At 43.5% G+C, this 27,264-nt stretch overlaps 1 protein-coding gene and 1 long non-coding RNA gene across 2 annotated transcripts; both read left to right on the top strand.

The window, feature by feature from the left end:
- Positions 1-20,795: 20,795 nt before the first annotated feature.
- LOC137528308 (protein EOLA1-like) lies at positions 20,796-24,659 on the top strand. The gene is made up of 2 exons (XM_068249588.1): positions 20,796-21,219; positions 23,931-24,659. The coding sequence occupies exons 1-2, from the start codon at positions 20,967-20,969 to the stop codon at positions 24,140-24,142; spliced, it is 465 nt and encodes a 154-aa protein (XP_068105689.1). The 5' UTR covers positions 20,796-20,966; the 3' UTR covers positions 24,143-24,659.
- A 64-nt stretch (positions 24,660-24,723) lies between these two features.
- Positions 24,724-27,247, top strand: LOC137528307 (uncharacterized). Its single transcript, XR_011023357.1, has 2 exons — positions 24,724-25,955; positions 26,590-27,247. It is a non-coding gene; the product is annotated as an uncharacterized lncRNA (long non-coding RNA).
- The last annotated feature ends 17 nt before the right edge of the window (positions 27,248-27,264 follow it).

Below are 27,264 nucleotides of genomic sequence, written 5' to 3'. Positions count from 1 at the left end.
CTTTGCATATGTTATGGCCAGATTCCGAAGTCTGGCCACTTCGGGTTCTGGCCGGTCAAAACTAGAAGTGGCCATCTCACTGCGGCCAATGCCTGCAATGAATTGATTCCTGGTGGCTCCGTTCCTCTCCTCGGCTCTGGCTCCTCCCCTGCCCCCCTCCTATTGACTTGTGGCAGCCGGGAACACACTCATGTTTCCAGAGTCGTCTGTCGCGTCAGGGAAGCGGAGCGGGAACGCTGCAGACATTACTTCTGCAGGAACAAACGTCACAAATCCCTTCGGACCCATCAGTTGGAGACGGCTAACGGGGGCGCCAGAGGTGAAACCGTAGGAAGAACGGGAAGGCTCCATAGGATTAAGAGCCTTCCCTCTTCTTAAGGGAGTCTCTTTTTTATCATTTTACTTTCAGATTTCCGTTGAACAGTAGATGTCAGATTCATAAATCACATTGGCCTCAATTCACTAAGGGCAGTTTGATAAAATAATTTAGGTCAGTAAAATACCACCTAAAATCTGTATCTTACACTTTTTTATCCAAATTTACTAAGATTTCCTGCATGCGGTACAAGTTCAGTAATTTACCGAAAAAGCATGCTTCAATTCACTTAGCCCCGCTTGGTTAGTCTCACCAGCTGTGGAGCAGGTCAGGCAGGAAGCTGTGAGTCTTCTTCCCACACGTGGTGTGCATGAGTCAGGGTTTTTTCTGTCCAGTGCATCCCAGGGATCCCTATAGATGTGCTGCAGCCACCAGAGGGAGGTCTTCTGTATACCAGTATACAGATATGCACATCTAAAGGGATACAGAAAATCCTTTTACAATGTCTCCTTCTGCTCTGCTGTTCTGAAGTCTCGCCCTCTAGAGTGTAGGACCAAATGGTGAGAAGCAGGGCTGTGTGGCTCTCCCTATTGGCTGCCTGCTACATCTGTGAATTGCAATTTCTTGTGGTATTCCACACAACTCAGTAATTTTAGTTTTCAGTGCGGTAATAGGTTTAGTGAATTGGCATTTGGCAAGGTGATTAGAAAAATCAGCTGTTTTCTGCATTGCCGAATGCAGCAATGCTGTACTTTACTTTGCTTGCAAGTGTCTAGTAATAGGTCTGTTTTGTGATGACTCCTTGTTCGTCTGTTTTATAGTAGGCATTCTTATATTTGCTTTGGAAATGATGTGTGCAGTGTGGGAGGGACTGCAGATAATCTTTATACCTCTTTCTTTCCTGTAAAAATTGTAATGTGTTGATCGCCCACTGCTTGACCAGCCTCAATTAAGGAGAAAAAGCACTGTGATCATCAGACACTCTCCACTGCCACTACAGGAGCTGTGGGAGATAAATGTGCTTTTTTAATGGGAAATCACATGAATCTGACATAAATTAACAGACTGCAGCAATTACAATAATTACTATTTCAGTTCTAATTATATCCCACTTACAGTATGCGCTATTTCCGCCTCTACATGTCCTCTGCAGAACACAGAAAATGGCTGGCCCATCACAGAGGGTTAGGTCATGCCTGGATTTATACCTGAAACACAAAAGGCACCTATATAATGCATTTAAGGAATTAACTATTCTTTCATCAACTTTAATTGGGAACAATAAACCTAACTGACAAATTGCTTTATACAGAGAATATTTAAAATGTCTTTGTTACATTAACACTTGTGCTGGGGGCTGAGTTAACATATGTAGGGTTATGATAATGGATAGTGATATCTAGCACTGCCTGTAGTTTAGTCTCATAATGCTGGGAATAGACGGTGCGTTTCTTCCTTATCAATCGAGCCGCTGATGGCTCGATTGATAATTTCCGATGTGTCTGATCACGCGGGCGGACAATGGAAGAAAACGAACCGCTAATAAGGAAGTGCCCGCTGGGACGAGCAGGAATTGATCCGGGCGGCCGCAGGGACGAGCGGGGACGCGGCGGGAGTAGATCCGGCGGCTAATCGAGCCACCGGGTCGACTCGTGTATTCCCAGCATTAGACAAGTGATAGAATACTAGTAGATATGGTGTCCATACATCAGAAGATGTATGGACAGGTAGACCAAGAGACAGATCTCTGTCTGATTGAATCTGATTGGAGAGAGATATGTTGCCTGCCCATACACTACAGGCTAATTCCTGATTCATTTTAGCAAGAAATCTCTTAGGAATTGGTCTTGTGATGCTGCATCCACTGCGGTGCCACTCCCCGTGCTGTCCCCCCAATGTAAAATGTTCCCCTTCCCCCAACGTGGCTGCCAGTGTATACATGGGCGCATTACACCAGCAACCACGTGGGGCACGTGTATGAAGATGGAGCCAGCAGCAGGCCTGGACAGGGAAATGTTATTGCACGCGGGGACACACACAACATTTTACAGTAGGAGGGACGGCTCCAGGGGTTCTGTCGCTCAGCCTGATACCACACCGTGCACCCCATCAAAAAAGTTGGCCAGATCAATGCAGCCAATTTTGACCCAAAATTGGTCACATCTTCAATCGGGGATGCTCTGGGCTGCATCGATTTTCATCCGATACAATAATAATTATCAAATCGGATGCTCAATCGTCCGGCAAGTCGCCTGATGTATGGCCATCTTTAGAGATAGAACAGGTAAAAGATGAACCAGTCTTTCACCAGTTCTACAGATGGCCATCTATTAGATGAAGGTCACCATCAGACAAAACCCTCTCTGATCGAATCTGATCAGAGAGGAATCTATCACCTGCCCACACACTGCAGACATAATTCCAGTAGATCACATGTTATTTTCCATAATGTAAATTGTTCTAGCACCCCTCCCCCACATATTGTGTTTAATCCCCCCCCCCCCCCCCCCGGACCTGTGGTGAGTCTTGATTCCTCCTACGTCTGGCATAAATGCCATCGTGAGCGCCTGTACCTATTGACATCATTGTATGTAGCGATGTCAGTACAAAAAAAGGGGTCAAGCTGCAAATTTAAAAAAAGAGGCTGGACGCTGGTGGAGGTGAGGATCTGCCCTGGCATGACAAATGAGCCTACAAAACTCGCCCATCCAAAAATCGAATGCAGCTACTGCCATACATCTGATGATCGGTTGGGTATGTGGTGGTAACGGCGAACAATATTGGCACGAGCAGCGAACGCATGAATCCCCTGACGCTGTCCCCCCAATGGTCAATGTGCCCCACCCCGTGACCATTGCACTAAATAATTACCTGTCCGTATCCGCCGCTTATCCTCCACTGGCTCTGGGGGCTGTCCTTTGTCTATACACACACCGCACGTGGTTACTGGAGCAACGAGGAGGCGTGTGTGACTTCACATACCCGCCGTGTTACTCTGGTAACCATGTGAGGTGTGTGTATGGATGAAGGACATCGCCCTGAGGCAGCAGGAGGCAAGCGGCAGCCACAGACAGGTAATGTAAAGTGCACTGGGCACCAGGGAATTACATTGAACATTAGAGGGATAGCGTCGGGCCGGCAAGGCGGTGGATGCGGTGTTACAAGGCCGATTTTAGGTCGATTTCAGCATGAAATTGATCGGGCATCGGTCTGTGGTGTATGGGCAGATCTCTCTCTATAATGGAAGCCTATCAGAGCATTCCTTGCAGTCCTTACCTTTGAACTGGGCAATGTTTAAATGTTATGGTCACTGATCCACACATGGATAGCTAGTTTTCTGCAACTCAAATTGATCTGGCATTTGGCCAGTTAGAAATGTGGCCCTAAAACAGCTCAGTACACAGTGTGTGGTGTGGTGCTGATTATTTGAGGGCATAATACAGCAGAGGCACAGGCTTTTAGTATGACTGTATGCGTGGTGACCACTTTTGTGCAATATCTAGATGTGGTTGCCCCTGATTTTTTTGACTATGTGAAATGAGCGCTCCAGGCCAGTTAGCGCTGTTGATTTTAAATATTTGTATTTTACATTAAAGGTTGAACTATTTAATCCAGTGTTTTTGCCATTAAAGCCTTTTGTATGCACAGATACTCCTACTTAGGTGATTTCTGATTACAATTTTGATAATTAAAATAGGAGGCTCCCCCCATCGGTGAGTGGTGCCTACCTTACCTTCAAAGACTTGGGTGTCCTATAATGTACGTCTTTGCAGATCTCTGTCTCTAATCAGGTTCAATTAGAGAGGGATTTGTCTCTTGGTCGAATCTATACATCATCGCTAGATGTATGGCCACCTTTAGTAACTCATAGGTAAGCAGGTCTTCTTACAGATTACTTTGGGAAAGGGGGAGCAATGTCAGTGATGCATTACAATCACATTAATAATCATGGGGCAATCTGGGGCCTATTTTAGGATTTTGTACTATGTATTTTGTTAGGTATTTTTTTTTATTGAATGTACGTAGACTGAGGAATAGGGCACTGCAGACTGCGCACAAACATCTATTTAGACACTGTAAAAGGAGCCTATGATTAAAGTGTGAACTGTTGTGGATTTGATTCTGTCAAGTATGTATTACACAAGTAGTCACTGCAGGTGCTCATTATGTAGTCGCTGCATACAACAAGATAAATGCTGTACGGAGCAAAGTGGAAACGAGAGGCATCTTACTAACCATGTAAATGAATTAGCTATTAAGACAACAAGGAATTCTGCAGTATAAATTCTTCATGCCATGCTCTGCGGGCAAGAAACTATCTGAATTCCAAAGCGCAGATCCTTCGAGAAAACATAAAAAACATTCTAGACCCTCGTTACCTTCCACTCTATTACAAATCACACAGCAAAAGAAATACAGAAACAGACAAAGCACCAAGTGAAATTTAAACAATGTCACAAATACATATACAGAACGTATCTCAAAAGGACAGCAAAGTAAAAGTTAGCCTAGCAAGATAAGGCAGCTTGTTAGGCCTCACTGGACGGACAGTATTTTTATTTAATTAGCCAGTCTCTGTCCTTCTGTGAATAAGCTATGATGCTGAGAGCAAGCCTGTTCTGTGGTACAAGAAATATATATAAAGTTGTCTAAATTGTATAATATCTAAGTAAATTATACAACTGTAGAATAATGGCTTGCCCTTAACAAACCGATTAAAATAATACATGTTTGGCTAAATAGGACAATCCAAAAATTCTACACAAACTGGAGAACATGCTGAGGAATTTATTTTGACTGAGGACTTGCCCATATTTATTAAATGGATACGAATTACTCTTAAAATATTATGATTATGGAAGTGGTGTGGAGAAAAGGTAAATGTGTATTTCTTGATTTTTTATTTTTAGTTAGTTAATCCTATAATGTAATGGACGAAACAAGCTCGAAAACGCCTATACCTGCACCCAACGACTGAAGTCCACTGTTATCGTAGTGACCCTGAAACGAAAATGGCTTTACAGCAGTTCAAGGGCTCTTCATATCTGTGGATATAGGGAACCAACAAACTTTGTTTCATTGAGGATCTTGTGTGAACCCACTGGCTTTATTGAAGTTAGTCTTTGTCAATTTTGTTAAAAATGTAATTTTTAATGTGGGATTTCAAAGCAATTAAAGCTTTAAAAAGTCAGTCAGAAATTTGCATGTAAGCAAGGTCCAAGTATGGGAAATCTGGGAAACTTTGTTACAACAAAATGTTAAGGGGAACTGAGTAATACTGACCTTAGTGGAGGACAGTCAGGGGTGTAATTTATTAGTGTTTAAAGTACTTCACTGTTTGAAGGTTATAATTAACATTGAATCCTATAAGACAAAGAATATACAGCTGATAGTCAACAATCTACTATAAGGAATAAGAACAATAAGGCTTAGTGGCCAGATAAACATATAATTGCTAGATTATTTTATTGAACCATCATTAATGATGTAACAATCTCACCTCCCCTTCCCATCTTTTTAAAAATGGTTTTATTTCCAAAATGGTTTTAATTTATTACAGAGCTACCATGTGTACAAAAGGGTTCCAATTGTTAGATTATATTTGAAACATTTCTAATTATCACCAAAGGTTGGCACTTCTAATACAGAACTGGTCACAGGACCATTTCACAGTACAGGTCAACTGTCTTTAGGAAACAGTTTTTCTATTTATTACATTTTAGCTGGCAAGTAAGAAATAAGAGAGTGGTCATTCAAACACAAGTTCCCTTCCTCAAGGGCCTAATCCAAACAGCAAACTAACATCATATATGCCCTTATTTACAAAAACTCATCGCCCGCAGCCTAGGAGGTGGATACAAGTTAAAGAGTCTGTTACACTCAAGGTACCATAATACCATCAATATAAATGAATCACCTTTGGATGAAGCTTTGATTCTGTCTAGTCTGTCAAGGTCTTGCCCAGTGGGCAAATCCAGGAGGCATCTCACTATAAAAGCCCTGTCTTTATAAAAACACTTTGGAAGCCTGACATCTTCTAAAATGCATGAAGATGATCTTACCTGAGGTTTGACCAACATATAATAGTTGACATGTTCACTTCATAAAATACACTTTCCTCACTCTTTCACAACTGAAAAAAAAACACGTTCACAGGGATTGCACAGCTCTGGACAGCAGAGGCAGTGTTCCTCCCTTAATAATGTCATTACAATGGCTACTGTTTTTGTAATTTTTTTGTGGGTGTTCACAGAAAAAAATCCTTAAAACCTTCCCTCTACCATATCCAAAAATGTGCAGCAAAGAGTCAGCCTCTAACTCTTAATAGTGTTATTACAACTGCAATTGTAATATACACTTGTGAATTCCATCAGCAAATTAAATTTATTGAACCAATGCAAAAGTCAACACATAAAAATTCATTGCTCATGGCAAAACCCTGACTAATGCAATGAGCATCACAGAGCCCGTTTCAAGAAATAACACGTGCATGTAAATACTTGATAAATGACGCACACTGTGATGCCTGAAACAGCAGCTTGTTGCTATGAACTTTTGCTATGAGCTATGAATTTTTATTGGTGCTGACTTTTGTACTGAATTCCCTGGTGTGGGTTATAATTACAGTTTTGACATACATTAAACCTTCCTAAAGTACAGGTTGGATATACAAAATCAATAAATCAGTCTACACTGTTGATAAATAAATAATCAGAAGGCTGCAGCCATAGACCCAGTCTTTCAGAGAAACTGATTTTAAGATCCAATGGTAACTCCAACACCATCTTCATATAAACACAAAGACATTCCCAGCACCAGAAATAATACAAGGAAGCTTACCAAACCATGACAGACCAAAGGCATCAAGTCTGAGAAGTGCATGTGTTTGATCACACACTTATGTACGTATAATTGGGTACAATCCTTTATGAGGTGAAGGATCAAAAACACATAGTGTACATTCATTTTTGTGCCTCTTTGAGACACTGTATGGTCAATTCTACTGTGAGTTACAGGTTATTGTCATGTTGGAGGATGAACCAACCAACCTTCTAGCAGAGGGGACCAGGTTTTCCTCAAGAATTTGATGGTGTTTTCCTCCATCAATTTTTACATCTATCCTGACAAGTGTCCCAGTCCATGATGAAGATGCTATCACCTCCATCTTGATTGTCAGTATGGTATTGTTTTAATGGTGAGTGGTATTGACTTTCACAATTGAGGAGCATTTATAATACTGTTGTCACATGTTACATGTTGTCACATGCACACAATGACCTTGCTTTCAAATTCCTGTAACTGCTTCAACGTTGCCATAGGCCTTTTTGTAGTTCTTAGTCTTCTATTCAGCTTGAAAGGACAAACCTTATATAGGTATGATCCTATTAGTAACACACACTTAAAGTGGTCTGAAACTCTGACATAACATTCAATAAAAATGTGTTTTTCTACTTTTTATTACTCATACAGTTATCATATTTGCTTTTGGGCACAAGTAATATTGTCTGCCTACAAATTACAAGTTTCCAAAGTGTAATTTTTCTTTCCCTGAAAGCTACAATTGCATTTTATTCCAACTGCTTTTTATTATATATTAAAATCTTCTAATGAGTTGTTCTGAACTGTGCATGTGCCTGAATCAGAGACAGCTTCTCAGAAAGTGTTTGCTTGTTACACACATGTATCAACATTGGAATGTAAACAAAGATACTGTTATCTCCAGTTTGGATGCAGATTTAAAGCTGAATAGCAGGAAAAAGTGCTTTGTTTAACCATTTCAGTGATGTTCTGCAAACATTTTTTTTTCTGGAATAGTAACTTTAAGCTGTGAGGAATCTTTTAGAGCACAGTAGAAATGCTGACTTTCAGTCCCCTTTAACTACTTACTGCACCAGGTGCAGTATTATCACGCCCTGGGAAACTTCATTTGAAGTCCCAGGGGCACAAAACTTAGTCAATGAGCGCTACCATTACCGCCGGTTAGTGGGGACATGAATGAATGGGAACGGAGTTTCCATTCAATAATCTTAGTCCCCGATTCATTGAACGCCGGCGTCTATGAGATACCTGCATTCATTGTATCTTCCAGTTGTTACTGTGCACGCATTACTTTCGATTCACATCCTTATAATCCTAATAATGACTGAGGACATCTTGTGGCCAAATAGTAAAACTACACCAAAAAACATTGTATTCAATAAAAATACCAACATTTGCAACTAAAATTAACTAGTTCCCTCCCACACTCCCCCATAGTACCTAAACATATATGTATATGTATATATGCTACTCATAGTTGATTATTTGCTTTCAGTTGTACTGCCAAGCACTGAAATGTTCCAGTTTTTATACTAAAATTATCATAATGGTTACAATCAATCGCAGATGGAAGCCAACTAGCTTGAGGCTGCTTTCACAGTGGGACGTTACAGGCGCACGTTAGAGCAGCCTGTAACGCACCCCCACCGCACAGCAATGAAAAATCAATGGGCTGTTCACAGTGCCCACGTTGCGTTACACAGTAACGCTTCACGTCAAGACAACGTACTGCATGCAGTACTTTATACGCGTTAGACTGTTTGCACATGCTCAGTACGGGTGTTTTTTTTTATTTTAGGGGTGGAGAGGAGGCGGGGAGAGGCCGCTACGTAGCCAGGCACATGGCTACTTGGCATTCACTGCACTTGCAGTGTTTACTCTTTGGAGCGGCCGCTGATTGGCTGGCGGGACCACGTGATGCTGAGAGCTGCACTCACGTGGTCTCCGCAGCGCCTCCGACAGAGCAGGCGCACCAAGAGCTGCTTGTAACGCGGGCGGCTCTCGGTAGCGTCCTGCTCCAACACCACCAGACGTTGCATTAGGGGCACGTTATGTGCCCTATAACGTCCCCTAAACGCAACGTCCTGGTGTGTAAGTAGCCTTACTGTTATGCTGAATCCACACCTTACAATTTTCTGCTAGATTTACCTGCCAGATCGATTATTTCCAGCATGTCCGATCTGAGGATCGATCAATTTTCTGAGCGATTTTCTGATAGATTTCTGTTCACTCTTATGGAAATCGCTCAGAAAATCGCTCAGAAAATCGATCAATCCTCAGATCGGACATGCTGGAAATAATCGATCTGGCAGGTAAATCTCCCATAAAATTGCATGGTGTGGATCCAGCATTATAGGATGCCTCTATATTCCTTTTTTATTTCAGGTTTACATCAAAGGAAATAATTTCTTTAAAAACGAAAAAAAATCAGCCAATCACTGTTCACCCAGTAATACTGTAGTAAATGTGTCCATAACTTCTTTACATTGATATTGATCTATAAAGCAGGCAAGAGCTGAATCCTGAGATCTGCATGTGTTATTCTGCTACCGCTCACACACACAGCTGCCAGTAAATCTTGGATAAAGGCTTCCTGTAAAATAGAGATATTCTGATTGTAACACAGCTTATGAAAAAAGCAAGTTGAACTCAGGGACCCGAAACACAATGGCATTCATAAATAGATGTTTTACCACATTGAAATCTTGGCAGAAGAGCAACAAAGAACAAATAGATGATAGTTCTGGCCGAATCAAACAGGAACTTGCTTACGACATCTCTGGAATATGAGCTGTTTCCTCTCTAATGCCCTTTTATATTTACATCATACATTTAACATCTTAGACATGTAAAAAGCCTTTTTTCTGCTTGATTCCGCTGCAGATTCTAAACTTTTTAAACTTCATACAAGTCCACTTATGTGTATTTTGCTCTCTCAAAAACTAGTTAAGACATATACACTTTCTGTCTTAAAATTTAGATTTAACTACTTGTCGCACATCGTGCAGTATATTCATGGCCTGGAAAAAGTCACCGGGTGCACCAGGGCCGTGAATACAAGTCTGCAGAGGCATGCGACCGCCGCTCACTCCTGCATGTGCCGCCGTTACCGCCGGTTAGTGGGGAGATGAATGAATGGAAACACAGTTTCCATTCATAAATCTAAGTCCCCGATTCAATGAATGCCGGTGAGTATGAGATGCCTGCATTCATTGTATCTTCCTGTTGTTAAGTGCCACGCATTACTTCTGATTCATGTGCTTACGTACGTGAATCGGAAATGATGACTGACGGCATCTTGTGGCCAAATAGTAAATTACAGCAAAATTCATTTTTTATTTAATAAAAATCCCCACACTGAGTTTTATAATGAACTATTTACCTTCCACACCCTCCCATAGTACCCAAACTTTTTTTTTTCCTAAAATGCATTTAGGATAAAAGAATTCTTAGCATATTGGACCTCCCAAAGAAAGCCTAATTGGTGGCGAGAAAAACAAGATATAGATCATTTTTTCCAGCGCTGCGTAATATGTTGGTGCTTTATAAATACAATAAATAAATAAATAAATACATACATTTTGCTGTGATTAGTAGTGATTAAGTTATTGGTGAAAGAAAGGGAGGAGCGCTGACAGGTGAAAATTGCTCTGGTCCACAAGGGGAAAAAACTCTCAGTGGTCAAGTAGTTAATAGTCATACAAAAACATAAAACGTACAAGTGCACAAAGTTTATGAAAAAGGGGATAAAAATATGATAAGCATAGCTTCTTCTACTTGCTGGAAAGATGAAAGTAAATTCACACTGCTCATAAGTAGAGATGATCAATGAGATGCAAATGCTTCAGAAATTATGCTAATTTTATGCTAATATATGCAGTTTGAAAATGGACCAATCAATTTAAACTCATGATGATTGGTCCACTTTCAAGCTGCATATATTTGCAAAAAAAATGCATAAATTTGCATCAACCTGGAAGAATTTGCATATCTTTGATCATAACTACTCATAAGATGAAATCCTCACATTTGACACAGTCTTTAGGTGGTGCAAGATGCATGCAAGCTGCAGTGTTGTTGAAGTGAGGATAAGGGATGGTCAGTGAGATGCATATAATTTCGAGTTGATGCAGGATTAAGCAAATTTTGTATGCAAATGTATGCAGCTTAAAAATGGATGAATTTTTTGGCAGTTACTTGAGCTGACAGGCTTACTGAAATGTGATAATATGTTAATGTACTGTTTTGTAGATAGCTTTGCACCTTAGCACTAGGCAGGCACCTTTGGCATGTATTACTTTTTTCCCCTGACTAAGAACCCTGTTTTTTGAGGGTTCGAAACATGTAGGGTTGTATCTAGGGGATGTTTTGTATTAACTATGCAGTGAAAGGTTAGTCTAATCCAATTGACAATATAGTGGATTAGTCCAAACTGCTCTCTCCTCCATACTGCTTCACTATTTACATTTTTGTATGTTAGCAGCACTACTTGTCAGCGTCCTCTCGAGTATTTTTTAATATATTAATTAAAAGTTATGTTTTAGCCTTCATTGCATTCCTCGCATGCAAGGTTATTCAGTGTATTACAGTCAAATTTTACCTCAATTTTCGAGCGGAATAAATTTGCATACAAAATTAGCATAATGCTTCATCAACATGATATTACTTGCATCTTATTGACCATCCCTAGTGAGGACCTATTTAGGACCTATTTATAAAGGGGTGGACAGGCTGCTGGGTGGAAAATGCCATTATTTCTTCTTTTTAGTCTTTGCTCAAGTCCTAATGAGATCTGCAAATGAGACAGTCTACAACTAGGAGATGGGAGTGGACATTTATACTGGTGTACAGATCAAGGATCTATTCTAAGACATTTTAAAGGGAACATGAGGTGAGAGACATATGGAGGCTGACATAGTTATTTCCTTTGAAACAATGCACATTGCATGGCTGTCCTGCTGATCAACTGCCTCTAATACTTTTCGCCATAGACCCTGAACAATCATGCAGATAAGATGTTTCTGACAAAAATCTGACAAGATAGGCTGCATGCTTGTTTCAGGTGTGTGATTCAGACACTGCTAACCAAAAATGATGATGGAAAGGCAGCTCACTCCACTCCCCTATTGCCTCCCTCCCTCATTCCCTATGCAGAGTCCTGAGCAGAGAGTAAATGAGACGTTACTCACCCAGCTCTCGGCATTCCACTGACGAGATCTCCTTTAAGTTGGGGGCACCTGTAACTACCCATGACAGGTAAGCAAAGTAAGGGAGAAGTGATAGCTGTGCCAGCCAGCATACTTGGGTGCGGTTCGGCAAGGGTTTGTAGGTTCATGGAGGGTGAAGTCTAAGGTGCCAGGAAATCTGTGTCTATATGCTTCTGTGATGTAAATCCGGGCCTAAATATGTCGATCTTCATATGTCTCTTACCTCGGGTTCCTTTAAGCACATTAGATGGACCTATAATCTTATACACTTGAAGCAGTGGTTCCCAACCTTTTTGAAGTCGTGACACATCATGCCAAACATTAAGATCTCCGTGATAAATAACATATGTATAAGAGAAAAATACTAACAATAATTATGAAATGAATGAATGAACAGATTGCATTATCCTAAATACAGTTGAAAATGAGACCTGAAACCTTTTTAGAAATAGAAATAAAAAGAATAGATGGGACAGCTGGGCCAGGTGTAAAACACGCAATTTCTATATATACATGGCCTAACCTTCAACAAATACACCCACAACTAAATTTCTTATCAATGAACTGTGACCAAACATTTGTCAGGGGGTGCTGGGTGGGGATAATGTGATGCTGGGTAGGGATAATGTGATGCTGGGTGGGGGTGCTGGGTGGGGATAATGTGATGCTGGCTGGGGGTCCTTGGTGAGGATAATGTGCTGGAGGGCAAGGAGGGAGGTGCTGGGGGGGGGGGGGGGATAATGTGATGTTGGCAGGGGGTGCTGTGGGGGATGATGTAATGCTGGCTGGGGGGGGGGGTGCTGGGGGGAATGATGTGATGCTGGCTGGGGGTGCTGGGTATGGATAATGTAATGCTGGGTGGGGATAATGTATTGCTGGTTGGGGGTACTGTGTGGGGATAATATGATGCTGTGTGGGAATAATGTGATCCTGATTGGGGATGCTGGGTAGGGATAATGTGATGCTGGCTGGGGGTGCTGGGTAGGGATAATGTGATGCTGGCTGGGGATAATGTGATGCTGGCTGGGGGTGCTGGGTGGAGATAATGTGATGCCAGCCGTGGGTCCTGTGTGGGGATAATGTGATGCTGGCTAGGGGTGCTGGCTGGGAATAATGTGATGCTAGCCAGGGGTTCTGGGTGGGGATAATGTGTTGCTGGTTGAGGGTGCTGTGTGGGGATAATGTGAAGCTGACTGGGAATAATGTGATCCTGATTGGGGATGCTGGGTAGGGATAATGTGATGCTGGCTGGGGATGCTGGCTGGGGGTGCTGGGTAGGGATAATGTGATGCTGGCTGGGGATAATGTGATGCTGGCTGGGGGTGCTGGGTGGAGATAATGTGATGCCAGCCGTGGGTCCTGGGTGATGCGACGGGGGGTGCTGTGGGGGATGATGTGATGCTGGTGAGGGGGGGGGGGGGTGCTGGGGGGATGATGTGATGCTGGCTGGTGGTGCTGAGTGGGAATAATGTGATGCTGGCTGGGGATAATGTAATGCTGGGTGGGGATAATGTGATGCTGGCTGGGGGTGCTGGGTAAGGATAATGTGATGTTGGGTGGGGATAATGTGTTGCTGGTTGGGGGTGCTGTGTGGGGGTAACGTGATGCTGTCTGGGGGTGCTGGATGGAGATAATGTGTTGCTGGGAGGGGATAATGTGATGCTGGCCAGGGGTGCTGGGTGGAGATAATGTGTTGCTGGCTGGAGGTGCTGGGTGGGGATAATGTGATGCTAGCAGGGGGTGCTGGGTGGAGATAATGTGATGCTGGCTGGGGATAATGTCATGCTGGTTGGGGGTGCTGGGTAGGGATAATGTGATGCTGGCTGGGGGTGCTGAGTGGGGATAATGTGATGCCAGCCAGGGGTCTTGGGTGGGAATAATGTGATGCCGGATGAGGGTGTTGGGTGAGCGTAATGTGATGGTGGCTGAGGGTGTTGGGTTGGTGGATGCTATTAGTAAAAGGGTACATTATATAATGGTGTTGAGAAACACTGTACTAGGACTACATTATCAAGAACCATTTGTCATTCCGGAAGAAATGGTAGGACTACAAAATGACTACAAAATGGTAGAACTACTGAAACTTTCAGCAAAGTTTTTTTTGATTCAGCAATAACATAACTCCTGGTTATAGCACTCACCAGGCAGTAGCAAATTCAATCAACATGTGTCTCTCCTCTGAAACGAGAATTCTCAGTAATGGTCACCTCTCCCCATTCAGGGGGGAAGTCCAAATCTCCTCCTCTCCATACAGGGGTTAGTCCAGCGGTCATTCTCTCACCCTAAATACACTCCCCCTGACTTTGCCCAGTCAAATGTTCTCTGCACCCGCATGTCCTTCACAGTACAGCTGAAAAAGACTACAGCTCCCGGCAGGCAGCAAGGCGGGCACAGTTCATGCAGCTGCTGCTTACTGTGGCTTCTGCAGAGAACTCGGAGGCCTGGAGTGTGGAGACCGGTGGCCCTTCCTGATCGGTGTCAGCAGGGGGCACCGCCACCTGTGGCAAGGTGAGACCCCATGGGTTACTGCCCTCTCCAAGCCTCTCCTTCCGCTCTCCCTCACATTCCTCCACACCTTGATCAGAACTCACCAGTTTCTTTTTACAACGATTCCTTCCAGCTCTGACAAGATTTTGTCAGAACTGATATATCAGCTTCTGTCAGTTATATATTAGTTGCTGTCAGTTATAACTGAAAGGGCAACTGATGAGCTGCTTTACATTCTGAAATTTATCACTGGTGGTGACATCTTTAGTTCTGCCAGGTGATCTGTATGAAATGTTAGTTACTGAGAGTTCTATGCACAGAGGGAGATATTGCTTGCTTGGCAGGAAAAAGCCATTAATTCCCACAATGCAACGAGGTTCGCAGACAACAAACTGTCAGGACCACGGTCATGACATCACACTCTGGGAGGTTTCACTGATGATCTATTTGAGAAAAGGTAAAGATTTCTAGTGGGAAAGGGGGTATCAGCTACTGAATGGAATGAAGTCCAATCCTTGGTTAATGTTTCTCTTAAAATTCAGGAACTTCTAAACAGCAGCTGTGACAGTCTGAGGCAATCTTAAAAATTAAGCCTGAAAATTAAAATATGTTACTAATGTTCTTTTTATCATCCTTACTACACAAGGAATGAATTACCTCATAAGTTTATTTTAACTTCAGGTTCCCTTTAAGACAAAATGACACTGCTTTAACTCCACTTTCATTAGGACAAATCTCAAAATGAAGCGGCTAGGGACTGGCAAAAGAAGCCAAATGTCTGAAATAGCATTTCCTGTAACACACCGCATCTGTCGTCCTAATTTAGATTTTCATCTCTCTGATGCAGCCACCCTTATTCTGTAGAGTACGCAGTTCTGTGCTTTATTACAGTGATTTCGGTATCTGAGGCATCACGTTGTACATTTTGTAACAGGATTATTTATACAAGTACATGCTCTGCAAATTGTTACTTGTCTTTCTGAGCTTTAAGAAATGACATATAATAAAATCAGCTTTATACTGAGAGGAATCATCCTTCTCAAGTCAGTCAGCAACAACATTGTGCCCAGCACTGGAGTTCTGCACTGTATAACTCGGATATTATTATTTAACATATTTATATAGTGCTGAGATATTTTATAGGGCTATCTTTACAAACCACACAGATCCATTCACATCAACCTCTGACCAGGATTCTCAAATTGTAATATTTCCACCAGAGGTCTCTTTCAGAGACTGAAATCGGTAGATTCACCTAGCTTCCCAAGCCAGCCCCCTCTGGTTCTCACTCACTGCCCTAATGGGGATAGCAGATGACAATGCCAGGATGCACCAGTGGCACCAAAGAATGGCAGCTGCAGGCACTGGTTCTCAGACATTTTTCCTCTTGGTAGCATCTGCTCTCCCTTCCCACTCCACTAGATCACCATGACATACTGTAAGAGGGAGATGGACCACTAGACCACCAGGGAAAGCTACTGTATATGGGGATGTGGGAAGGGGGACTCTATGTGCTTTGGTTTGTATGGGAGAAAAGTGCTTAACAAATGTTTTGTTGTTGTTGTAGACCAGGGCTGCACTAGACCATCAGGAAAAATTGTAAGGGGGACCACTAGAACACCAGGGAATACTGTGGTGGGGATGGGAGTACCACTGAACCACCAGGGCATACTGCAAGAGGGAGATGGACCACTAGACCACCAGGGAAAGCTACTGTATATGGGGATGTGGGAAGGGGGACTCAATGTGCTTTGGTCTGTATGGGAGAAAAGTGCTTAACAAATATTTTGTTGTTGTTGTAGACCAGGGCTGCACTAGACCATCAGGAAATATTGTAAGGGGGACCACTAGAACACCAGGGAATACTGTGGTGGGGATGGGAGTACCACTGGACCACCAGGGCATACTGTAAGAGGACAAGACCACTAGACCACCAGGGAATATTGTGAGGGGATGGGGGGACCACTACCCCACCAGAGAAAGCTATATGGGGATGAGAGTCCAATAAACCCCCAGGGCATACGTTAAGGGAGTTCACTAGACGACAAGGGAATCTGGTAAGGAGGATGGGGAAAAGCACTAGACCACTAATTAATACTGTAAAGGAGAGGAGTGACCACTAGACCACCAGAAAAAAAACCTATATGAGTACAGTCCTGGCCAAAAGTTTTGAGACTGTCAAAAATATTAGTTTTCACAAAGTTTGCTGCTAAACTGCTTTTAGATCTCTGTTTCAATTGTTTATGTGATGTACTGAAATATAATTATAAGCACTTCATATGTTTCAAAGGCTTTTATTGACAATTACATGAGATTTATGCAAAGAGTCAGTATTTGCAGTGTTGGCCCTTCTTTTTCAGGACCTCTGAAATTCGACTGGGCATGCTCTCAATCAACTTCTGGGCCAAATCCTGACTGATAGCAACCCATTCTTTCATAATCACTTCTTTGAGTTTCTCAGAATTAGTTGTTTTTTGTTTGTCCACCTGCCTCTTGAGGAATGGTCACAAGTTCTCAATGGGATTAAGATCTAGAGAGTTTCCAGTCCATGGACCCAAAATTTCAACGTTTTGGTCCCCGAGCCAGTTATCACTTTTGCCTTATGACACGGTGCTCCATCGTGCTGGAAAATGCATTGTTCTTCACTAAACTGTTGTTGGATTGTTGGAAGAAGTTCCTGTTGGAGGGTATTTTGGTACCATTCTTTATTCATGGCTGTGTTTTTTGGCAAAATTGTGAGTGAGCCCACACCCTTGAATGAGAAGCAACCCCACACATGAATGGTCTCAGGATGCTTTACTGTTGGCGTGACACAGGACTGATGGTAGCGCTCACCTTTTCTTCTCCTGACAAACCTTTTTCCAGATGCACCAAACTATCGGAAAGGTGCTTCTTCGGATAATATGACTTTGCCCCAGTCCTCAGCAGTCCATTCACCATACTTTCTGCAGAAGATCAATCTGTCCCTGATGTTTTTTTGGGAGAGAACTCAAAAAATGTTTGCCTCACTGTGCATGCAGATGCGCTCACACCTGCCTGCTGCCATTCCTGAGCAAGCTCTGCACTGGTTGCACTCCGATCCCGCAGCTGAATCCTCTTTAGGAGACGATCCTGGTGCTTGCTGCTGGACTTTCTTGGACGCCCTGAAGCCATCTTAACAAGAATTAAACCTCTTTCCTTAAAGTTCTTGATGATCCTATAAATTGTTGATTTAGGTACAATCTTAGTAGCCACAATATCCTTGCCTGTGAAGCCATTTTTATGTCACGCAATGATGGCTGCATGCGTTTTTTTGCTGGTCACCATGGTTACAATGGTAGATCAATGATTTCAAGCATCATCCTTCTTTTAACATGTCAAGTCTGCCATTCTAACCCAATCAGCCTGACATAATGATCTCCAGCCTTGTGCTCATCAACATTCTCACCTAAGTTAACAAGACGATTACTGAAATTATCTCAGCAGGTCTTTTAATGACAGCAATGAAATGCAGTGGAAAGGTTTTTTGGGGATTCAGTTAATTTTCATGGCAAAGAAGGACTATGCAATTCATCTGAACACTCTTCATAACATTCTGGAGTATATGCAAATTGCTATTATAAAACTTAAGCACCAACTTTTCTAATTTCCAATATTTTTGACAGTCTCAAAACTTTTGGCCAGGACTGTAATGTACTAGACCTCCAGGACATACAGTAAGGGGGAGAGGGACCACTAGACCACCAGGCAATCCTGTGAGGAGGATGGAAGGGCCACTAGACCACCAGAGCATACAGTAAGGAGAGGGGCCACTAGACCACCAGGATATACTGCAAGGGGGATATGGGAACCATTAGACCACCAGGGCATATTGGAAGGGGAGTGGGGACCACTAGAGCAGTGAGGGGGATGGGGATAACTAGACCACCAAGGCATACTGTAAGGGGTAGGGGGAAACCACTAGACCGCCAGGGAATACCGTAAGGAGAAGTAGAGACCACTAGACTACCAGGGGAAGCAGACCAAACAGCATTATGTCTGGGGATCCAAGGGGGTACAAAATTATGTTTGGAGTTTTTTGGGGGGGAGAGGGACAAGTGTGCCTACTTATATTTGGTGGTTTATGGGGAGAGGGGGTACCTACCTATTGATGTGAAAAGCTGCCAAAATATGATCTTTTATGAAGAAACACTGCCTGTTTTGGGGCTTCGTTCATGGAGCAGCTGGAGGGGGTACATTCAGAGTGTGGGCAGCAAAACTTGGAAGTGTTTACTTTAACTCACCAGCTGACAGCCACATGCTGCATTTACTCTCTGATCTCTGATTCCTTGCATCCCTCTTGGAGGTGTTGTTACCAGAGAGATGGGATTCAGGGAACCAGGGAGTAAATTGCAGCGCCTGGATCCCTGCAGGTGAGTTATTATAAATACTCTTGAATCCCACTGTCCACACTCTGCATGTGCCCCCCCCCCTCTCTGGCTACTAAAACTGGGGGGCTCCCTGGCTACCAAAACTGGGGTGCTCTCTGGCTAATAAAATGGAAGAAGGGGGCTCTCTGGCTGTTAAACCGGGGGTAGGGCTCTGGCTACCAAAACTGAGAGGCTCTCTGGTTACAAGAACAGAGGTGGCCTCTCTGGCTACCAAATGGGGACTTTCTGGCTACCAAAGCAGGGAGGGGGCTGACTACCAACACAGGGTGTTCTCTGGCTACCAAGCCTGGGAGCACTCTGGCTACCTAAACAGGGGGCACTTTGGCTCCAAAGACGGGGGCTCTCTGGCTAAAAAAATGGGGGGGGGGGGCTCTCTGGCAACCAAAATGAGGGCTCTCTGGCTACCTTTACAATGGGGCTGCTCTCTGGCTACGTAACCGGAGCTCTCTGGCTACCTACAGGCTGATCTCCCTGGCTAACTACACGGTGGCCTCCTTGACTACCTACTGGAGGACAACTTATACTGGGAGGGCTACCTAATGGCTACTCCATAGCAATAGTGTGTCCAGGTCTTTGGTGTGAAGGGGGGCTTAATTTATATACCCTAACCCTATGAGCTCTATGGCCTAGAAAATGCCCTGTATCTGATGGCAGACCTGCTCATACCAAGCCCTACACAAAGTTGGATCGTTCACAAGGCAAACGTAGGCAGAAACCTAGGGCCTGGAGAGACTCTAGGGGCCTGGTGGAGGCTAGCCCTCACCAAATCTTACTAAAAAAAAAGCCAAATGGCCTTCAGCAGTGGGCAAAAACTGCTGTCTTGCCTAGGGTGCCATCAGGGACGGATCTAGGGGGGGGGCAGACGGGTCTCTTGCCCCAGGCGCAGTTTGTTGAATTCTTAAAAAGGAGGCAAAATTTGGATGGGGAATGGCAGTTTAGGCACCAAAACCTGATCTTTAGGCACGAAAACTTGACCTTTAGAAGCCAAAACTGGATTGGGAATGGCAGTTTAGGTGCCAAAACCGGATCTTCAGACGCCCAAACTGGATGGGTAATGGCAGTTTAGATGCCAAAACCTGACCTTTAGGCGCCAAAATTGGATGGGGAATGGCAGTTTAGGCGCCAAAACCTGACCTTTAGGCGCCAAAACGTGACCTTGCCCCAGGCGCAACTTGGTCTAGATCCGTCCCTGAGTGCCATTCCATCTTAATCCATTTCATAAAATAGGTTACAGCACCAAGGACTCCTTCTATTGGTAACATACCTGGATCTACCTACTTTCATCCAAAAGACTCTCCCTTTTTAATTTTATCCTGCATGTTGCTTTTCAAATTAATAAGCACAATTTAATAAGATGAATAACATTTTAAAATTCTGCATCAATTTTATTAACTGACACAATCATATCCTAATTGCAAGCCCAAAATGTTGAGTAATTGTACAGCCACTGATGAAATACGTTACAGCAATTTCACTTCCACTACTGGTGCGTGCAACAGTCAATAAAGTTTCGCTTTAAAAAAGAAAAAAAAACTCAGTAGAGAATTGTGGGAATAGTTGTTTCATGCACTTATTTAGCAGTGGTGACCAGAAAGCCGTCACGTTTCTGCGTGCATGAAATGAGTTCATGAAGCATCTCGGCCCTATACAGTATGTAATTCCGCTGTAGTGTGGCTTCCCTAGCATGGTAACTGTATCCTGCAGATTACGGTCTTGGAACAGGAAAGCATGCAGCTCGGGTGTCTGTCTTTTAGGCAGCCCTACGCTGGTCTCCTGTTGAACGGAGTGAAATCTGTAGAAACTCGTTGGCGCCCTCTGCTGGCAGATTATAAAAATAGCACTCTAGCTATACATATAGCAGTGAAAGACTGGGATGGCGAAGACTGGAGAGATATTCTTCATCACAGACTGGGAATGGATGCTAATTATGTGCAGCAGCTCCTAGAAAAAGGGGAGCAGTTTGGTAGAGGTGTCATTGCAGGTAAGTAGCATAGTGCTGTTTTTTTTTACTAGCGTGTGACTAATGTACACTTTAAAATCTAGAAGGTTTTTTATAAAATGTATTTTTATGTACTCCTTGGAAGCATGATCAGCTGCATTACTGTTCTTTGTTTCTGTGAGGTCCTATTTCTATCATCATCTATCATCTATCATCTACTCGTGATAGATGGCAGCAAATGTACTACAGTCAGGAAACACTATGGAGAGGAATAGGGCTTCACAGAAACAAAGTTGAAGTATGTAACTATGCTTCAGAGATCAACATACAAATAATATTCAGATACACTTTAAATGACAACTGAAGTGATAGAGATATGGATGCTGCCCCATTTTTCCTTTTAAGCAATACCAGTTGCCTGGCTGTCCTGCTGAACCTCTGCTTCTAATACTTTTAGCCATAGATCCTGAACCAGCATGCAGCACATCAGGTGTTTCTGACATTATTGTCAGACCTGACAAGAGTAGCTGCATGCTTGTTACTGTGCTATACAGGCACTACTGCAGCCAAACAGACCTGCAGCAGGACTGCCATGCAACTGGTATTGTTTAAAAGGAACTGACTATGGCAGTCTCCATATCCCTCTCATTCAGGTTTCCTTTAAAGAAAAAGAGGAAAAGTCAACTAAGAACTTTAAAGATTGCGTACGGTTATTTTGCATTGTTTTAATGTTGCTAAAATTACCTTTCAGTTCCAGTCTAAAACCTGAGACAATTTTTTACAATCCTAACACAAATACCCTAGTCATGGTAATAGCTCTGTGCTGTAAGGCCTCATTCACATAACAACCCGCAGATGGCCGTGCGATCAGAAAACACAACGCGTACGATCGCACGCAATCTGCGTTTGCATGCGTTGCGTGGCTGATCCCATTCACTTGTAGTGAATGGGTCAGCCGCACGGTTTACCCAAAAAATCAGTGCAACATGCGTTCGCGGACCGCACTAGTCCACAACGCATGCAGTGTGAATATCAGACAGTGCAGTCTATGCACTTCTGATGTTCGTGAGTGTCTGCCTCCTGCACGCGTTGCTGAAATCCGGACAGCAACGCGTGTAGTGTGAAGGGGCCTAAGTGCGCAGTTTAGCCGTCTGTGTGAAACAGGCTTAAAGCATATCTGAGGTGTAAAAAAAAACTTCAGCTTTATTTACCTGGGGCTTCTTCCAACCCCTAGAAGTCTATCTGGTCCAGTGCTGCCATTCCGTTGCCCTCCAGGGTACCACTGTCACCTCCATAAGATCGCTGACACAAGCTGGGTCAAGGGCTTCTGCACATGTGCAACGGGCGACTCACATGGTCACACTTCTGTGGCGCAAGAGCAGAATGCTCCCTGCCACCACAGCAATCGCAAGAGACGCACCTGTGCATGTGCAGAAGCCCGCAATCCAGCTAAGGGTTGGCGATCTTATGGAGAGAAAAGCAGCACCATGGAGGGCAGCGGAACTGCAGCACTAGACTAGGTAGACTTCTAGGGGTTGGAAGAAGACCCAGGTAAGTAAAGCTAAATGTTTTTTTTTTTTTTTTTACAAATAGAGCCTGTTGCAGATTTCTGGAGACTGCATCAAGTCAGGAAGAATTGGGGGGGGGGGGGGATTCAGGAAGATGTAGGAAGTCTCTGCAGGATCCAGAGGCTTTACTTTTCTTAGGTAAGTGTGTTTTTGTTTTTTTTTTTCAATATAATTCTTGCCTTGGGTACACTTGAATAGACATGAGCTATGACACAAGGTGATAAATAGTTACTGTGGCATTTTTTTTTGCCTATAGCTTTCCATGTATTGTTTTTTCATTTGTCATTCTACTGAGTAAAATGAGGCAAGTTTAACCACTATGGTGACATCCATCACACCATATGCTACAATGTTAAGATTACACTGACCACATCACATCGCAGTGGCCATTAAAGTCAATGAGGCATGACACACTGCCCGTGGTGTGACCCGGTATGACGGAAGTTTTCCGGGTGCCGCAGAAGTAACGCAGAACATGCAGTGCATTACCCTGTGACTCCCGGAAGTGCACCAGAAGTCACATGTTCGGCTGTTGTTCCAAATCACACTGCTACCACAACAAAGTGTACAAGAACCCTAAAGTAAACCTTTGAGGAGCAAAAGTTTAAAAGTTACTTGCTTAAGTAGTGAGAAGCTTCTGGATGGTCCAGAGTCCCCAGATCCCTTTGAGCCCACCCCTGCTGCCCAGGGCCCTCTTTTTCTTGTGGCCATGTTCTTTTTCGAGTATGAGTTTCTCCAAGCTGGGCATGTGTGACTACCATCTGCACATGCCCAGTAAAACAAAGTCATACATAAGTGGCTTCATTCTACTAGACATGCACAGACCATGCTAGTACATGCCCAGTACGGAGAAGCTCGTATTCGGATGGGAGTATGGCCATATGAAGCATATTCTACTAACTCTTGAATATGTTTAGAGGGAATCCACGCTGGAACAGTGGGCTCAAGGATTGGGAAGCCTCTGGACTATCCAGAAGCTTCCTGCTACTGAGGTAAGTACCTATTTTACATTTAAACATTGACTCCAAGAATGCTTTAAAGAAGCTCCTTCTTAAACAATTGGTTGCCATTAGGAACAGTTCCGTTTTGTTTTACTTTAGTCATGTTTGTCATGTACACAGGCATTCATTCACATGAAAAAAACATGACAATATCTAGCAAGTAATGTCTCTGTTTCATTAACAGGTCTCATTGATGTAGGTGATACATGGCAATGTTCTGATGATTTTCCAGCTGAAGACATTGTGGAGCTAGAAAATAAAGCTCTGCTTATTGGTTTACAAGGCAAATACCTCACTGCTGTTTCCAACGCCAGATGGTTACTGGAACCAATACCAGCCAGAGGTGGCAGAGACATCTGGAAAGTGACCATACCCAATGAACTAATTCCTGAGTAACTGGCATTGCAGTTGAACTCTAAACAAAATAATATCATTATGTGCTGGCTGTATCAGGTCAAAATATGTATTCTCTTACAGACTTACTGGCAGTGAACAGGTCCTGCATATGTCTTTCTGTTAAGTGTTGGTGTACTTTGTGTATGTAAAGAATCTTAACCTTTTGCCGACCGCGTCACGCCGATGGGCGTGGCCGCGCCGGCAGCCCCAGGACCGCCTAACGCCAATTGGCATAAAGTCCTGGGGTTCTGTTTTGAATGAGATTGTGTGCACGCTGCGCACGCATCTCATTCTCGGAGGGCGGAGCTCCGCCCCCTCTTCAGTCTCAGAGCGGCTATTGCCGCTCGAGAGACTGCTAGACGGCGTAATCGCCATCTAATTACCCGTACGACGCTGCGATCAGCAGCAGCGCTGTACTGGGGACAGCTGTGTGACACGGCTGTCCCCTCCTGAGCCACGGAGGTGATCGGCTGTCATAGGCTGAAGCCTATGACAGCTGATCACAGGGATTGGCCAGCGGGGGGAGGGAGGGGGGGTATACAGCAGGGGGGGAAAAAAACAGTTTTTATTTAAAAAAAAAAACAAAAAAAAAAACACAAACACTGGGGGGGCGATCAGACCCCACCAACAGAGAGCTCTGTTGGTGGGGATAAAAGGGGGGAGGAATCACTTGTGTGCTGTGCTTTGCGGTCCTGCAGCTTGCAGTGGCCAATTTAATGAAAATGTGCCTGGTCTTTAGGGGGGTTTAACACAGCAGTCCTCAAGAGGTTAAAGAGAACCCGAGGTGGTTCTTGGGGGAGGCAAATGGGACACAGAGGCATGTTTTCTGCCTCATGACATTCCTTTGTGTCTCCCCCCACTGCCGCACTATAGCTCCTGAGATTGGCGACATTGTTTGACGCTATCTCGGACGTAAACACGGTAGAGGAATTCCCTGTTTAAAACGCCCGCCAGGGGCATTCCTACAGGGTTTCTCTCCCTAGCCATGCCCCCTGAAGCTCCCCTGCACCCTGGACGAGGGACACACAGTCTCTCCTTGCAGCGTCATGAACCAGAGGTCACAAAAGTAACTGTGGGCCATTGCGGCCCACAGGAGTGGCGTTTTTTGCGGCTACTTGATCCGCTATGAGCACACCTCTCTTAAAGACTCTGGCCAAAAAAGAAATATATAAAAGTTAGATCCCCAGAATTAAATGGATTGGCCTCCATTCACTGAGGGCAATTCAGTAAAATAACTTTGGGTGGTAAAATACCGCAGTTGGTATCTTACACTTTTTTTTTTTCCTCCAAATTCACCAAGATTGCCTGCATGCGGTAGGAGTTTGGTTATATACTAAAAAAAAACATGCTTCAATTCACTAAGCCCTGCTTAGTAAGGCCTGGTGCACACAGAGCGGTTTTTGTAGCGTTTTCCAAACCGCTTCCGCCTGTGAAAACGCTTGGCTAATGTATTTAAATGGGATGATGCACACCAGTGGTTTGAGGTTTTTAGCAAACCGCAAACGTGGCTCCTGCAGCACTTTTGCGGTTTGCAGAAGCATTTCTGCCTCAATGTAAAGTATAGGAAAAGCTCAAACCGCTCTGGAAAATGTTAGATCAGAGCAGTTTTCCAGGCATTTTTGTTACAGATGCTATTCAGTAACAGCTTTTACTGTAACAAGATTTGTAATCTGCTACACAAAAATGCTCCAAAAAACGCTAGGCATGTTTTAGAAAACTCTCTAAACATGCCTAGAATCGCTCTGAAATCTGCTCCAAAAACCTCTAGCGTTTTGAGGATCTGCTAGTGGTTTTGGTGTGCACTGGGCCTAAGGCCACATACACACATCAGACCATAGTCTTTGGAAAATGAAAGATCACAGACCAATCTTACCACCCTTCCTGTAGTATAAGAGCCATACTCTACACAGTCTTTTCTATGGAGCTGAACTCCACATCAGAAAAAAATCTTTGCAAGATGCTGCACACACAGATGCTGTACAGACACAAAAGATCAGTATCTGCAAAAGATCTGTTCCTGCCAAAAATCCATTCCTGCAAATTGCAATGATAGTCTATGGGATCTGCAGATCATCATACACACATGATTTAACTGACATTCATCTGCAGATCTGCAGATCTGAAAATCCATCCTGGTGGATCTGATCTGCAGATGAATGTCAGTTAAATCATGTGTGTATGATGATCTGCAGATCTCATAGACTATCATTGCAATTTGCAGGAATGGATTTTTGGCAGGAACAGATCTTTTGCAGATACTGATCTTTTGTGTCTGTACAGCATCTGTGTGTGCAGCATCTTGCAATGATTTTTTTCTGATGTGGAGTTCAGCTCCATAGAAAAGACTGTGTAGAGTATGGCTCTTATACTACAGGAAGGGTGGTAAGATTGGTCTGTGATCTTTCATTTTCCAAAGACCATGGTCTGATGTCTGTATGTGGCCTAAGTCTCACCAGCTGTGGAGCAGGTCAGGCAGAAAGCTGTGAGTCTTCCCACAAGTGGTGCGCATGCTTTAGATGTGCTGCAGCCACTTGAGGTAGCTCTTCTGTATACCAGTACTATAGATCTGAACATCTAAAGAAAAGTAAATACTTTTTAAATGTCTCCTTCTCCTGCTCTGCCATTCTAAAGTCCCGCCCTCCAGAGTATTGGTTCACATGGTGTGAGAAGCAGGGCTGTGTGGCTCTCCCTATTGGCTGTCTGCTACATCTGTCCATGTTACCACATGGAGACTGAGTTAGCAGCTGGTCAGAGCTGGAGGTAAATATCGAACACCTTTACCGAATACTTTAATCTTTGTGAATTGCAATTTCTTGAGGTATTTACAGCACAAGTCGGTAAATTACCTCACTAGTCGGTAATTTTATTTTTCAGTGCGGTCATACGTTTAGTGAATTGGCATTTGGAAGGTGATCAGTAAAGCCGGCTGTTTTCTGCATTACTGAATGCGGTAATGCTTAGTTAATTGAGGTCAGGTCAGTGTACCTTTTAAGAGTTTATTGAGGCCATGTGTTTAAAAAAAATGCTTTAGTTGCCTCTCATTTTTATGCAATTGTTTTGTTCAGCCCACTGAATTTGAATTAAAGCTGAAAGTCTGCACCTCAACTGCATCTAAGTTTTCT

Source organism: Hyperolius riggenbachi, chromosome 8 (genome assembly GCF_040937935.1).
Source record: "Hyperolius riggenbachi isolate aHypRig1 chromosome 8, aHypRig1.pri, whole genome shotgun sequence".
Classification (NCBI taxonomy): Eukaryota; Metazoa; Chordata; class Amphibia; order Anura; family Hyperoliidae; genus Hyperolius; species Hyperolius riggenbachi.
Note: the sequence above shows the minus strand (reverse complement) of the source record. Positions and strands in the feature narration are given on the sequence as shown.